Raw genomic sequence first — 17,202 nt, forward strand, 5'->3', positions numbered from 1 at the left:
ATAATAAATTAAAGTAAGTTGTTGTTTTCATTGGTAGGTAGATCTGTTGACTCCAATGATTATTCATGGCATCAAGACGCAGGGTGCTCGTCAGAAATTTTCCAACCTCTACATCTCTCAGTTTATCATCATGTATAGTCTTGATGGAAAGAAGTGGCTGAGTTATCGAGGGAATTCCACTGGAACTTTAATGGTATGTAATTAGTTCTTCCAAGAGAGGGTATGAAAACTTTAAAGAGCTTTTGATGTTGCAGCCTACAAGCTCCAAAAATGAACTTTCTTCCTATGGGTTAATATGAATGCTTATGGACATACAAACAAAAAAGTTGGACTTTTAATACTTTCATACCTGATAGAAATGCAGACATGTATTATGAGAATGTGAATTTTCTTAGAAGGCTCTGTACATGAAAGACTTTAGTTTGTCAGTCAAAAACATGAATGGAAGTTAAGATTTGTCTTTTACATGAAAGAATGAGAAAACCTTGGAAATTTATTCTCTAGAGGTAAGCTTGAGAAAATTAAACAAACAGACTTAAATCTTTAACATTGTTGGCTATACTTCCCTAATTTTATATCCCTGATTAGCTGTACCAGAAATGCATCACAATTCTTTATTTCTATGTTCCTTCCATTTTTTTTCATTTTTACTTATATGACTACTACTCCAATGCAAAGTTCTGTTCCCTCATACTCAGACTATAATATTCTCCATATGCTGAGGATATAGGTGGGTATGACACAGAAGCTAAAGAGAAGAGTTACAGAGTTGGAATAACAAGTGCCAAAATATCACTTAGCATGTCACAAAAACACCCCAGTGGCACCTATTGTATTTATAAGATACATAATGCTGGCAAGACCTGGTAAACAGAAAACAGTAATTGCTCTAATGTGTTGTGATTCATACATAAAGATACACACAAATAAGCCTGCTTTGTTCTTGAAATGGAATTATATCCCATGTTTCATATGTTTACTGTTGGTTTTAAGCAAATACTGTTTATTATGTATAAAAAGTTTCCTTCTAACCATGCATATTAGTACACACCTTTAATCCTAGCACTTGGGAGACAGACAGTTGAATCTCTTTGGGTTCAAGGCCAGACTAGTCCGCATAGCTAGTTCTAGACAGGTCAGATCTACATATTAAGAATTCCTCTCAAAAAATTCTTCAATTTCTATATTGTTGGTAATTATAATTGAATTTTATCAAATACTTTGCTAGCACTTACATCCCTATCTTTTCATACAACATGTTTTAAGCATGTGGTTTTTTCTCTCCCAACTCTTCTTAGATCCTCTCACCTCCCTCCCTACCCAACTAAACATTCTCTCTTTATCTCTTCTTCTCTTACAAAAAGAAACACACAAAAAAGAAGGGGTTTGATAAAGATGCCCCGTTTAGGACTGAGTGCTTCAAAGTCTTTCACTCTCTGCATTGTCCAGTTGTGGATCTCTGTGTTTGTTTCCGTCTACTACAAGAAGCTTCTCTGATGAGGCTTGAGCAAGGCACTGATTTGTGGATATAACACTATGTCATTAATAATCATTTGTAGAAGGAGGTTTTTGTTCTGCCTGGTCCCACGCCACTGGGGTCAGTTTTTCCACTGAGGTAGCCAGGGAGGGGCTGGACCAGGTCTCTGGTGCCCAGGTCACAGGGACAGTTCTCCCATGACCCGCAGTTGTAACACAAGCCACAGACATCAACACAGATCCCAGACACAGTAGGGACAAGGACCCAGACATGGCCCTCTGCTGCAGTTTGGGTCAAGACTTCACTATGGCCCTGGGTAGCAGTGCAGGCCACTAAGATAATATGACCCTGGAGACAGTGGGGCTCTCTGACACCAACATGGCCTGAAATGGTAGCCCAGACCACAGACATCCACATAGCCTTTGGTGATAACACCAGTCACAGACATCAACACAGACTTCAGCTGAAGTAAGTCCACAGAATCAGAGATGGCCCTCGGTGGCAGCATATAACTGGGACATCACATGGCCCCTTTTAGCAGGGTAAATCACCCATATCAGTCTGTTCCTTACTGCCTGTAGACAAAGATTGCACTTTCCTTTCCCGGACACCCAGACCCCAATAATCACACAGAAACTATATTAATTACAACACTGTTTGGACAATGGCTCAGGCATATTTCTAGCTAGCTCTTACATATAAAATTAACATATTTTTATTAATCTATGTATTGTCATGAGGCTGTGGTTTACCGGTAATGTTGTGGTATCTTTTTCCTTCAGCAACTACATGACTTTTTCCTTCAGCAACCACCTACTCTCTCTATCTTTGTTTGAATTTCCCACCTGACTTTATTCTGCTAAGCTATTGATCAAAATAGCTTTATTCATCAACTAATAAAAGCAACACATATACAGAAGGACATCTCACATCAACTACTATTGCATCTTCATTTCAGCTTCTCTCCTCCATGCATGAACCATTCTAGGCCTCCTCTTCTCTCATTTCTCAACAACATACTTGTTCACTGTAATGGTGGCCATCACCCCACTGGACTCTGTCCACTCAGACGACAGGGCACCGGGTCTGATGTTGTTTCTATTTCTTTGATTTCACCCCTGAATTTAGTTATTTCTTGACATATACTCTTTTTATTATTTCTTTTTGTTTTTCTAGAGAATTCAATTTTGTTGTTAAGTTACAAATATTAGATTACTCAATTTTTTTGATGGAGATATTTAGTGCTATGAATTTGCCTCTTAAAACTGCCTTCATTGTGTCCCATAGGTTTGGATATGTTGTGTTTTCGTTCTCATTCAATTCTATAAAGTTTTTAATTTCTTTTTTGATTTCTTTTTTCATTTGATTTATAATAGTTCTCCTCATATAATATATACTGATTATGGTTTCACCTACCATTATTCCTTCCAGTTTCTCCCTACCTCCCCTCCCATATGGATCATCCCCTTTCTGTCTCTCATTAGAAAATAAACAGGCTTCTAAGGTATAGTAATAAAATAAAATATAATAAGATAAAACAAAAACTAACTCATTGGAGTAGGACAAAACAAACAAATAAAAGGAAAATAGCCCAAGAAAAGGCACAAGTAAAGGATATAGACACAGAGACCCATTCCTTTGCATTCTTAGGAATCCCATAAAAACACAAAACTAGAAGGAATAATATATATGCAAACAACCTGCACAATTAAAAAGAGAAATAATATAGGTATATGTATACATAATAAAAATGAAAATAAAATAAAATGTTTTAAAGCCCTGTAACATCATGATGAGATAGGAATCTTTAAAGATGCCTCGAGTTTATTTTCTGTTGGCCACCTACTGCTGGGGATGCAGACTACTTTTAAGAATAGTTTGTTTGGGGAGGAAGTGGAAACTGGGATTTTTATGTAAAATGAAAAAAGATAGTTTGCTTTATTTTTATAAAAAAAATTTTAAAAAATTAAAAAGAAAAGATCCTAGATTTTGCCTCACAACTTAAAAAAATAGTTTGTTTCCTCAATGAGACTCCCTTGGAATAAACTAAATTTTCATTTACAAATGATTATCAGTTGGAGATAGCTTCTTGGTTAGGAATGGGGGCATGTGTCCACTTCTCCTTTCAGCTCTAGTTTCTCATCTCATTCAGACCCCTTCAGGCCCTGTGCCCACTGCCCCAGTCTCTGTTAGTTCATATGAGCTTTGATTCTGTTGATTTAGAAAGCCTTGTTTCCTTGAAGTCCTCCATCCCTCTGTCTTTTTCACCCTGTCTGCCTTCTCTTTGGCAGCATTTTCTGAGCCCTGAATGGAGGGATTTGATGGAGACATCCCTTTTAGGGCTTAGTATTCCACAGTTTCCTATTCTACCCAATTCTCTGACTGTGCGGATCTCTATTCCTGTTCTCATCTTCTGCAAGAGAAAGCATCTCTGATGGTGGCTGAGCAAAGCACTGTTATATTAGTATAGCAGAATATTATTAGGAGGCATTTTATTTTATTCATTAGCCCATTGACAAACATCTAAGTTGTTTCCAGTTTTGTTGGGTTTTTTTTTTGCTATTATGAATAGAATAACAATGAACATGGTTGACTGTAGAGGCATTTCATTTGTATTTTAATAAATAAAGCTTTCCTGAAATTTAGAAAAGTAAACCAGTCACACTGGCCAGCCTTACAGACCAAGCAGCAATGATGCACACCTTTAATCCCAGTAGCCTCACTATCTTGCCTTAGAAACCAGGTGGTAGAGATGCATGCCCTTAATCCAAGAACTAGAGAGGATTATAAAATGGGAGGAGACAGTTCTCAGTCTCCATTTCATTCTGAGGTTTCTGGGAGGAAGGATCAACATTTTCAGACTGAGGTAGAGGTAAGAGCCAGTGGCTGGCTGTTTTGCTTTGTCAGTCTTCAGGTTGAACCCCAATATCTGTCTCTCAGTATTTATTACTCGTGCTTCAGTTGACCATACTTCTCTGTGGAAGGATGAAGATTCCTTTGGGTATATGCCCAAGGGTGATATAATAGGATCTATGAGATAGATCATTTCCCATATTCCTGAAGAATTTCCATACTGATTACCATAGTGGTTATACCACTATGCACTCCCAACCAAGAATGCATGAATGTTCAATTCATTCTTGTGAGCATGAGCCATCATTTGTTTTATTGATCTTAGCCATTCTTATTTATAGAAGATGAAATCTCAAAGTAGGTTACTAATATTTTTTGTATCTGTGGAAGTTTGCTTTGTTACCCAGTATGTGGTCAATTTTCGAGAAGGTTCCATGAGCTGCAGAGAAGAAGGTATATTCTTTCCTATTTGGGTGGAAAGTTCTATAGATGTCTGTTAAGTCCATTTGATTCAATACCTCCAATAATTCTCTTATTTCTCTGCTAGGTTTCTGTCTGATTGACCTGTCCATTGGTGAGAGAGGAGTGTTGAAGTCTCCTACTATTAGTGTCTGTGGTTTGATGACTGCCTTGAGTTCTAGAAGTGTTTCTTTTACATAAGTAGGAGGCTTTATATTAGGGGCATAGATATTCAGGATTGAGACTTCCTCCTGATGAATTGTTCCTGTTATGAGTATAAAATGTCCGTCTCCATCTCTTCTGATTGATTTTAGTTTGAAGTCAATTTTGTTGGAAATTAGAATGACCACACCTCTTTGTTTCTTAGGTCCGTTTGCTTGAAAAACCTTTTCCCAACCCTTTACTCTGAGTAGATGTCTGTCTTTGTGGTTGAGGTGTGTTTCTTGTAAACAGCAGAATGTTGGATCCTGTTTTCATATCCAATCTCTTAGTCTGTGCCTTTTTATAGGTGAATTGAGTCCATTAATATTAAGTGATATTAATGACCAGTGGTTGTTGACTCCGGTTATTATTATTTTCTCCATTGATAGTGAATGATAGCTTGACTGGGTATAGTAGTCTGGGCTTGCATCCATGGTCTCTTAGTTTCTGCAGTACCTCTATCCAGGACCTTCTGGCTTTCATGGTTTCCATAGAGAAGTCCGGTGTAAGTCTGATAGGTTTACCTTTATAAGTTACTTGACCTTTTTCCTTTGCAGCTCTTAATATTCTTTCTTTAATCTGGATGTTTTGTGTTTTGATTATTATATGGCGAGGGGATTTTTTTTTTTATCAAGTCTATTCGGTGTTCTGTATGCTTCTTGAACCTTCATAGGAATATCATTCTTTAGGTTGGGAAAGTTTTCTTCTATAATTTTGTTGAATATATTTTCTGGGCCTTTGATCTGCAGTTCTTCTCCTTCTTCAATCCCTATTATTCTTAGATTTGGTTTTTTTATTGTGTCCCAGATTTCTTGAATGTTTTGTGATGAGAATTTGTTGGATTTGCTGTTTTCTTTGATCAGAGCATTTATTTTCTCTATGGTATCTTCAGACTCTGAGATTCGTTCTTCCATCTCTTGTGTCCTATTGGTTATGCTTGATTCTGTAGTCTCTGTTCATTTACCTAGATTTTCCATATCCAGCCAGCCCTTGCTTTGTGTTTTCTTCATTGCCTCCATTTCAGTTTTCAATTCTTGAACTGTTTCCATTACCTGTTTGATTGTTTTTTCTTGGTTTCCCAGTGTATCATTCACGGATTTACTCATTTCTTCGAACTTTTTGTTATACTTCTCATCCATTTCTTTACTCATTTCTTCAATGTTTTTGTTGTATTTCTCATCCAGTTCTTTAAGGGAGTTATTCATATCCTGTTTAAGGGACTCTATTGCTTTCATAATGGCACTTTTTTCCACTTCTTCTGAATTAAGAGGTTCAGGTCCTTCTATTGTTGGGTCGTTGGGATGTGGTGTTTTCATGTTGTTTTTTAGATTGTTGGAGGAGTTCTTGCCTTGGCAAGTAGGTTTGATTTGCATATTCCTGATGACTATGAATGTTGAACATTTCTTTTTCCTTGAGCTCGGTCTGGTGCTTGGCTTTATATCTCTGCATCTACTTCCATCAGTTACTGGATGAAGGTTCCATGTTGACAGTTAGGGTAGTCACCAATCTGATTACAGTGAAAGGCCAGTTCAGGCTCCCTCTCCACTATTTCTAGGAGTCTTAGATGGGGTCATTCTTGTGGGTTCCTGGGCATTTCCCTAGCACAAGTTTTCTCCCTAACCCAATAATGGCTTCCTCTATCAAGATGTCTCTTTCATTGCTTTCCCACTCCATCCCTCCCTCAACTCTACCGTCCCATTCACTCATGTTCTCACCCCCATCCCTTCCCTTCTACCATCCCCAACCCTCAGTTTACCAAGGATATCTCATCTATTTCCCTTCCCCAGGGTAATCCATACATCCCTCTTAGGGTCCTCCTTGTTAACTAACTTCTCTGGACTGTGGGTTTTAGTCTGGTTATCCTTTGCATTACATCTAGTACTTGTCTTTCTGGGTCTGAGTTACCTCACTCAGGATGATTTTTTTTCTAGTTCCATCCATTTGCCTACAAATTTCATGATGTCATTGTTTTTTACAGCTGAGTAATAATCCACTGTGCAAATATACCACATTTTCTTTATTCATTCTTCAGTTGTAGCTAGGTTGTTTCTAGGTGCTGGCTATTATGAATAATGTTGTTATGAACATGGTTGAGCAGGTGTCCTTGTGGTATGATGGAACATCCTTTGGGTATATGCCCCAAGAGTGGTAATGCTGGGTCTTGAGGTAGATTGATTCCCAATTTTCTGAGAAATCACCATACTGATTTCTAAAGTAGTTCTACAATTTTGCACACCCACCAGTAGTGGAGGAATGTTCCCCTTACTCTGTATCCTCTCCAGCATAAGCTGTTATCAGAGATTTTAATCTTAGCCATTCTGACAAGTGTAAGATGAAATCTCAGATTCATTTTGATTTGCATTTACCTGATGACTAAGGATGTTGAGCAATTCTTTAAATGCCTTTCAGTCATTTGAGATTCTTCTGTCGAGAATTCTCTGTTTAGCTCTGTACTCCATTTTTAAATTGAGTTATTTGGTATTTTGATGTCTAGTTTATTGAATTCTTTATATATTTTGGAGATCAATCCTCTGTCAGCTTTGGGGTTGATGAAGATCTTTTCCCATTCTGCAGGCTGTCATTTTGTCTTATTTACCATGTCCTTTGCCTCAGAAGCTTTTCAGTTTCAGGAGGTCCCATTTATTGTTTGTTGCTCTCAGTGTCTGTGTGCTGGTGTTATGTTTAAGAAGTGGTCTCCTGTGCTAATGCATTCAAGCGTACTTCCCACTTTCTTTTCTATAAGCTTCAGTGTAACTGTATTTATGCTGAAGTCTTTGATTTGCTTGGACTTGAGTTTTGTGCATGGCAATCAATATGGATCTGTTGACATCCAGTTATGGCACCACCATTTTTGTTAGAGATGCTTTAATTTCCAAAGTTCAGTTGAAGAGTGGAAGGAATGAGAATATGAGCAAAGAGGTCAAGACCATGATAGAGTCACCCACTGAAACAGTTTACCTGAACTAGTAGGAACTCACCAACTCCAGCTGGACTGGGAAGAAACAAGCATAGGACCAAACTAGTCCCTCTGAATGTCATTGACAGTTGCATGGATAGGGCAGACTGATGGGCCACTAGCAGTGGCACCAGGATTTATCCCTACTGCATGTACTGGCTTTTTGGGATCTTATTCTCTTTGGATGTATACCTTACTCAGTCTAGATATGTAACAGGAGGCCTGGCTTGTTGGGGTTTCTGTCCCGCCCAGTACCCCACAGCTGGCAAGCCCCAAAGAAAATCACACAGAGTCTACATTAGGTTATAAACTGATTGGCCCATTAGCTCAGTCTTCTTATTAACTCTTGTAGCTTATATTAACCCATTGTTACCAGCAGGACAGGTAACATGTTGTTTCTTCAGTGGTCTGGGCTGGATTGCAGATGGAGGTTCCTGCTTCCCAGAATACTCCTGTTCTCATTGCCCCACCTCTACTTCCTATCTGGTTGACCCACCTATACTTCCTGCCTGCCCAATCAGCGTTTATTCAAAACATGATTGACAGAATACAGACAATTCTCCCACACTACTTTCCCCTCTTTTTTCTTTTAAACAAAGGAAAATATTCATAGTCCATTTTTTGGGAATGTTGGCATAGTTTTCCAGGCTACTTCCGGCTGGTTGGGGGTGCTGATAATCTTATGGGAACCTAAAGAAAATTTAGAATTATGATCAAGTCCTGACTGGAGTATCCTGTGAGTCTTGATCATCTCAGACAGCAGTCTTGAATATGTTCTGGATGTAGAACTCAGACATCTGGGCCATCTGTTCCTACCAGAGATTTCTCAGGTTGTCTTCCTTAATCAAACTGGATTTTTTTTAACTCAGAATGAATCCACAGCCTCTCATTTCCTGAGGAAACAAAAGCAAAACATCTTCTCCAAAGTAACATATTTTTTGACTTCCATTTTGAAGCCAAGGTATTTTCAAAATACCTATCTTGGATTAATTCAGCAGCATTTATAAGTAAATATCTTTTAGCAGCTGTTGCTCCTTCTTCAGCATTCAAACAATTCAAAGAGAGCATAACAGCATACAGTATCAAGATTCTTTGTATATTTTCCATCTTTATGTGGCTTTACTTTAACCTCTATTTCTTTTATTTTTACATTTACTTTTTGAGACAGGTTTTTTGTATATCTTTGTCCTGGAATAACTCTGTAGACCAGGCTGTCCTTGAACTCACAGAGATCCATCTGTCTCTGCCTCCCCAGTGCTGGGATTAAAGGTGTGTGCTACCACACCTTGAAGTCACAGAGGTCAGTCTACCTCTGCCCCTTGAAGTCTCAGAGGTCAATCTACCTCTGCCCCCCAAGTGTTGGAATTAAAGGTGTGTACCACCACACCCAACTACTCTCTTTTCTTCTTTACTTTAAAAACTTTAAACCTTTTTTCAAGCCTGCATATATTTTTAACACATTGTAAACCATTTAGAAGGTTTTTTTTTCTTTGAATCTCTCTTTACTGTATATCTCTCTTTTTTTGACTACATGAGTCTTTAAGCCATGGCTTTGATGGCTGGATCCAGCCCATTCCTTAGCTGTCCAGCCTCATGGTAGAGGTACTGCTAGAGCCATTTTTATTGCCACAACTCTGTGGTGGTTCAAGGTCCCTGCCAGCAAGCAAGCTGTAACAGTATGTCCACAGACAACACTCAAATCCTCTCTCTGTAGTCAGACCACCTGCCTCAAAGAGTCAGAGTTTGCACCGGCAGGATGGCCCAAAAATCTGGCATTTTAAAATGGCGCAGCTTTTTTCCTGCTATGGCGGAAAACTGAAAAGCTTGTGGTCAGCTTTTCATCAACACCATTTAAGTGTTTCATGGCAGGACCTCTTAATGAGCTACAGGGTTTTGCAGCTAAAGTTGAGTCAGGAAGCCTCTCTTAGATGAGAACGCTTGCTTGCCTCTAACAAGCAGAATAGACCCAAGAAATTGCAGCTACTAAGAAAATATGTTTTACTCTATTCTTTCCCAAGCTTTCTCAGACTTTCTGTGGATGTAGTTATCCATGTGGGCGCCATTCTGTAACATGAAGGGGCCTGCTTGTTGGGTTTTATGTCCTGCCCAGTTCCCCACAGCCGGCAAGCCCCAAAGAAAATCATACAGAGGACTCCATAAGATTATAAACTGATTGGCCCCTTAGCTCAGGCTACTTATTAGCTCTTATAGCTTATATTAACCCATTATTCTTATCTATGTTAGCCACATGGCTCGGTAACTTTCACAGTGGGGCAAGTCACATGTTGTTTCTTAGCTGGTCTGGGCTGGACTGCCGAGGGAGCTTCCTGCTTCCCAGAATACTCCTGTTTTCATCACCCCACCTCTACTTTCTGTCTGGTTGGCCCACCTATACTTCCTGTCTGACCGATCAGCGTTTATTCAAAACATGATTGACAGAATACAGACAATTCTCTCACACCATAGATATATTAGGGAAGGCCTTGGACCTTCCACAAAGCAATGTGCCTTACCCTCTTTGAGGATTAGGAGGGTTTGTGGAGGAAATGGGGGGAGAGAAGAAAGTGGGAACATGGATTGATAATTTTTAAAAAATCTAATTTTTTTAAAAAAGATGCTTTAATTTTACCATTGTACAGTTTTGGCTTCTTCATCAAAAATCAGGTGTTAATAGGTGAGTGGATTAATGTCAGAGTTTTTAATTTGATTCCATTGGTCTATATGTCCTTTTTTAATCAACTTTCATTTTTTATTCCTATATGTGAATTTTTATTATATTATTTATTTATTTTATTTTACATACCAGCCACAGTTCCCCTCCCTCCATTCTTCCCATTCCCTCCCTCACCACCCTTCTACTCACCCCACCCCCATCCACTCCTCCATCTCTATTCAAAAAGGCTAAGGTCTCCCTTGGGAATCAACAGAGCTTGGCATATCAAGGTGAGGCAGGACCAAGCTCCTCCTCCCCACCCCCACATCAAGGCCAAACAAGGCATCCCACCATAGGAAAAAGCTTTCAAAATGCCAGCTCATGTGTCAAGGACAGGTCCCACTGCTAGGTGTCCCACAAATGACCAAGCTACACAACTGTCACCCAGATGTAGAGGGCCTAAATTGGTCCCATGCCAGCTCTCTAGCTGTTGGTTCAGAGTCTGATCTCCCACAAGCTCAGGTCAGCTCTCTGTGTTTTTCTGCCATGTTATTGATCCCCCTCTTGCTCATATAATCCCTCTTCCCTCTCTTCAACTGGATTCCCAGAGCACCTGGCAGAGGAGACACCATAATTAGGGTGTTGAACGTTTTTAAAAATGTCTCTCTGGGGAGCTGAATAGATGGCTCAGCGGTGAGGAGCACTGACTGCTCTTCCAGAGGACCCAGATTCAATTTCCAGCACCCACATGGCAGCTCACAGCTGTCCGAGAGTCCAGTCCCAGGGGATCTAACACCTTCACACCAATGCACATAAAAATGTTAAATAAATCATTTTAAAAAATGTCTCTCTGGAATTTCTGTTTCATTTTTTGAGAACTCTTATTTTAGTTATATACTGCATTTTTTAAATTAAGGGTTTTTTAATTCTTTTTTAATGGTTTTTAAATTTTCTTTTTTTTTTTAAATTTTTTGACAGGGTCTCTCTATATAACCCTGGCTGGCATGAAACTCATTATGTAGACAAAGCTAGCTTCTAAATCAATAGTTCTCAACTTTTCTAACGCTGTGACCCTTTAATACAATTCTTCATGTTGTGGTAACCCTAACCATAAAATTATTTTATTGATGCTTCATAACTATAATTTTGCTAATTTTATAAAATATAATATAAATATCTGATATGTAGGATATCCAATTTGTAACCCCAAAGGGATTGTGACCCACAAGTTGAGAACCACTCCTCTACTTCATAGTCATCTTCATGTCTCTGCCTCCAGAATGCTAGAATTAAAGGTGGGGACACTGAATGTTTGTTTTCTCCAAATATAAGGGGTTTTTTTTGGTTTGTTTTTTACTTATTTATGCGGTTAGGATACTAACCCTCTGTCTTACTAATAACATTCTATCAGGAAGAAGAGAGCAGACAAGAAGTAAGGACAAGCTATAAACTGGTGCAGGAGATTGTCTGTAATCTGTCAATCATCTTTTAAATAAAACACTGATTGGCCAGGCAGGAGGTGTAGGTGGGAAAACCAGACAGGAAGTGGAAATGATGCAAGGAGGGCAGGAGAATTCTGGGAGGAGAAAGTGCTTCCTCCATTCCTGCCCAGATCACTGAAGAAGCAACATGTGAGCTGACAGCTAGAAAAGGTACTGAGCCACATGGCTAATACAGACAAGAATTATGGGTTACCGTAAGATGTAAGAATTAGTTAATAAGAAGACTGAGCTAATGGGCCAATCAGTTTATAATCTTATGGAGTCCTGTGTGTGATTTTCTTTGGGGCTTGCCAGCTGTGGGGACAGATACACCAACAAGCAGGCCTTCATGTTACAATAAACGTCAAGGCCCAACCCCCAGTGACTTACTTCCTGCATCAAGGTTTTACTTCCCAAATCTCCTGAAATATTCCAAAACTGTGCCACCAGCCTGGGACCAAATGTTCCAAACATAAATGTGTCTGAAGAACATTCACATTTAAACGACAAGAGCTCAGTACTTTATAAATACAAAATATATGTCTAGTTCATACTTCTAAAGGTTCAGTGTCATGGCATTAGTTTCTATGCAGCTCTGTTGAGATCCAGATGGCAAATTAGCACCACAATAGTAGAAGCATCTATGAGAGGGAAAAATCATATGGCAATATAAGAAATCAGAGAATCATTCAAGACGAGGTTTTCTCTTTTATGACAACTTAATCTTTTATGAGAAAAATAATTCCACAAGAACTACCTCAATTCCTTTTGAGGACAATGCCCCCCAATGTCCTACTACGTTCTTTCTCTTCTTCTCTCTATCACCTCTTCTTCTCTCTCAATTCACTGTGTATCTCTGGTTGTTCTGGATTCTGTAAGTGGAAGTAGACCAGGACAACTTCAAACTCAGAGACCTATTAACCTCTGTCTCCTGAGTGTTTGAATTAAAGATATGTGACATCATGCCAGACTTAGGTTCTATCCCTTAAAGGGCCTACTATTAAGGGAGAATTGGAGACTCTGTGAGGGGTGTGTCCACCCACTGAGACGGTGGGACTGATCTAATGGGAGCTCACCAAGGCCAGCTGGACTGGGACTGATGGAGCATGTGATCAAACCAGACTCTCTGAATGTGGCTGGCAATGAAGGCTGACTGAGAAGCCAAGGACAATAGCACTGGGTTTTGATTCTACTGCATGGACTGGTTTTTGTGGGAGTCTGGTTTGTTTGGATGCTCACCTTCATAGACCTGGATGGAGGGGGGAGGACCTTGGACTTCCCACAGAGCAGAGAACCCTGACTGCTCTTAGGACTGGAGAGGGAGGGGAAGGAGGGAATGGGGAGGGAAAAGGGAGGTGGGGAGGAAGTGGAAATTTTTAATAAATAAATAAATTTTAAAAAAGAAAGACTCACTTCAATTCTTTGTGGTATGGTCTAAGGTTAGGGACACCTTTCCTAGAGTACCTTCTCAGATTAAAAGAGACCAGAAGAAATGTTGAGGAAACTTTAATGAAGCCAGGGTGTAGGGAAAGGATATTATATCCTGCAAGAAAGAATAAGGCAAGCCATGTAGGAAAATAGCAAAGAACCAAGTTGTATCAAGTCTTTGTTTATTAAGGGTTTTATTGAAATAGGCCTGAAATTGCATTCTGCCGAGGATAACTTGATTGATGAGTGTGAAAACTGTATTCTACCTCCTCAGGCTACCTAAGGAATAAATTAACTTCATCCTATTGCTTCTGGTGTAATTTTGCAGTCAGTTAAAGGATGTTCTATGTGGTTCAAAACTCAGCATGGATGTTTGAGATAGGAGACAGTTAACCAAACTTAATTGCTACAAGTTTGCCTTCCAGCTACTGCTAATTTGGGGCCAGAAAGAAATGGATAGTTATATTACTTGTCATCAGTCCACCCTTTAGTTTTGTGGCTAACATGGGCCTCCAAATTACTCTTTCATTTCATTTTTTAAACAAGCAGTAAAAAATAATTTAAGGATTGCTTTGTAATACATTGACCTTAGAAAGTTTTAAGATTCTCCTCTGCCAGTGCTCTAATTCCTTGCCTACCCATCATGAAGATGCTGTGTTAGAAACTTAGATGGACATTTTTCTATCTTTCTACAAGGTCACAATTTAGTGAATAAATAAATTCAGAAGTTATATTGGTTTTATTGACTATGGTTTGGCAAGTAGTTCCAATTTACCTTGATAATTAGTTATTGGAAAATGGGTTCTTTTATTTCTATCTTAACTAGTAATATTAATTATCAGTTATTAATCTTAATAGTAGTATTAATTATCAAGGAAAAATATTGATACTTCCCACAATAATAAACAAACATGAAGATTACAGAATGAATTAAAAGGGTTAAAGAGATTGAAGAATTCAGAGATACCATTTTAAAGTTATAGAAAGAGGCCTGTTCAAACTCCAAAGAAGAGTCTGTAGGGGACCAGATAAGAAGTTCTTATGAAGCACGGCACCAAGCTGTTTTCAGTTGCAAATATGTCACATGCATTTACATGGATAAGACATTTCCACTGTGAGTTTCACTTTGGCCAAGTGTCACAGGCAGGAGAAACTGGAAACTCCACTACTGCTTGAGCTCAGAAACAGAGGCAGAAACTTTTGATGTAGCAAATTTCCTGAACAAGGCTCATGACAAGTGATCTCTGACTGGTTAGTGTGTCTACCATACTTTGATCTTTTTTTTTAAGTAATTTTATTAAATTATAAAAGTTTCCATTTACGCCCCTCTTCCCAACACCCTCCCACTCCGCCCCCTCCCTCTCCTTCTCCCTCTTTGTCCTTAAGGTCAGTCAGGGTTTCAAGTCCTGTGGGAAGTTCAAGATCGTCCCCCCTCCCTCTAGGTCCAGGAAGGTGAGTATCCAAACAGACTGAATCCCAAAAATCCAGTATATGCAGAGGAAACTAGTCCCAGTGACATTGTCAATGGCTTCTCAGAAAGACTCCGGGCCAGCCACATTCAGAAAAACCGGCGACATTCAGAGAATCTGGTTGGATCACGTGCTCGTTCAGTCGCAGTCCAACTGGCCTTGGTAAACTCTCATTAGATCCGACCCCTTGTATCAGTGGGTGATAGCATCCCTCGCAGTCCTTCGTCATTTTCTTCCTCCTTCTGCTCCTCATTTGGATCTTGGGGGGATCAGTCCGGTGCTCCAATGTGGGTCTCCGTCTGTATCGCCATCCATCGCCAGATGAAGGATCTATGGTGATAAGCAAAATATTCATCAGTATGGTTATGGGCCAAGGCCGGTTCAGGCACCCTCTCCTCTGTCCAGAGAACAATCTGGGAATCTCTCCTTGGACCTGGGATCCCATATATAATCAAGTTTCCTATAAACCCTAAAATGACTCCCTTAGTTGAAATATATTCTTCCCTAATCCCATATTCATCCTTCCTCCCTTCCCCCCATCCCGGTCAACCAAGCTTTTTCCATTCCTCCCCTACTCCCTTCTCTCTATCCCTCTCCCCTTCCAACAACCCTCCCACCCCACCCCCCCATGCACCCAAGGTTACCTGGGACTCTTGACTATTTCCTACCTCCTGGCGGATAGCTAAATAATCTTCATCAGGTTCGTCTTCTTATTTAGCTTCTCTAGGATCACGAATAATAGGCTCAAAGACCTTTAAATTATGGTTAGAATCCACTTATGAGTGAGTACATACCATATTCCTCTTTTTGGGTCTGGCTTACCTCACTCAGTAAAGCGTTTTCTATTTCCATCCATTTGCATGCAAAATTCAAGATGTCATTATTTTTTACCGCTGAGTAAAACTCTAATGTGTATATGTTCCACACCTTTTTTAACCATTCTTCTATTGAGGGGCACCTAGGCTGTTTCCAGGTTCTGGCTATTACAAATAGTGCTGCTATGAACATAGTTGAACAAATGCTTTTGTACTATGATAGGGCATCTCTTGGGTATATTCCCAAGAGTGGAATTGCTGGATCCTGAGGGAGATTGACTCCCAGTTTCCTGAGAAACCGCCACACTGATTTCCACAGTGGCTGCACAAGTTTGCATTCCCACCAACAATGGATGAGTGTTCCCCTCACCCCACATCCTCTCCAGCATAGGCTATCGTTGGTGTTTTTGACTTTAGCTATTCTGACAGGTGTAAGATGGTATCTCAAAGTGGTTTTGATTTGCATTTCCCTGATCGCTAAGGAGGTTGAGCATGACCTTAAGTGTCTTCTGGCCATTCGAAGTTCATCTGTTGTGAATTCTCTGTTCAGTTCAGTACCCCATTTTTTAATTAGGTTAATTAGAGTTTTAGTGCCTAGTTTCTTGAGTTCTTTGTATATTTTGGAGATCAGACCTTTGTCTGATGAGGGGTTGGTGAAGATCTTCTCCCAGTCAGAAGGCAGCCTTTTTGTCTTACTGACAGTGTCCTTTGCTTTACAGAAGCTTCTCAGTTTCAGTAGATCCCATTTATTCATTGTTTCTCTTATTGTCTGTGCTGCTGGGGTCCTACTTAGGAAGAGGCCTCCTGTGCCTATATCTTGTAGACTACTTCCCACTTTCTCTTCTATCAGGTTCAAAGTGGATGGATTAATGTTGATGTCTTTAATCCATTTGGACCTGAGTTTTGTGCATGGTGATAGGTATGGATCTACTTTAATCCTTCTACAGATTGACATCCAGTTATGCCAGCACCATTTGTTAAAGATGCTTTCCTTCTTCCATTGTATACCTTTAGCTCCCTTGTCAAAAATTAGGTGCTCATAGGTTTGTGGGTTAATATCCGGGTCTTCTATTTGATTCCAAAGGTCGATTTCTCTGTTCTTATGCCAATACCAAGCTGTTTTCAATACTGTAGCTCTGTAATAGAGTTTGAAGTCAGGGATGGTAATGCCTCCTGAAGTTCCGTTATTGTATAAGATTGTTTTGGCTATCCTGGGTTTTTTGTTTTGCCATATAAACTTGATTATTGTTTTCTCAAGGTCTGTGAAGAAGTTTGATGGGATTTTGATGGGGATTGCATTGAATCTGTAGATTGCTTTTGGTAGAATTGCCATTTTTACTATTATGATCCTCCCAATCCAAGAACAAGGGAGATCTTTCCATTTTCTCGTATCCTCCTCAATTTCTTTCT

General features: G+C 39.5%; 1 protein-coding gene across 7 annotated transcripts in view; it reads left to right on the forward strand.

Annotated features, from left to right (window-relative positions):
- The window catches only part of F8 (coagulation factor VIII), a 166,848-nt gene that overhangs the window by 120,403 nt on the left and 29,243 nt on the right, over positions 1-17,202 (forward strand). For all 7 annotated transcript variants that reach the window (XM_085684580.2, XM_085684583.2, XM_085684579.2 and 4 more), the window contains one exon: positions 38-193. In XM_085684580.2, the coding sequence (XP_085540706.2) occupies positions 38-193 (156 nt within the window). The remainder of the gene's footprint in view (positions 1-37; positions 194-17,202) is intronic.

This window comes from Myodes glareolus, chromosome X, assembly GCF_982192425.1.
Source record: "Myodes glareolus chromosome X, mMyoGla1.1, whole genome shotgun sequence".
Classification (NCBI taxonomy): Eukaryota; Metazoa; Chordata; class Mammalia; order Rodentia; family Cricetidae; genus Myodes; species Myodes glareolus.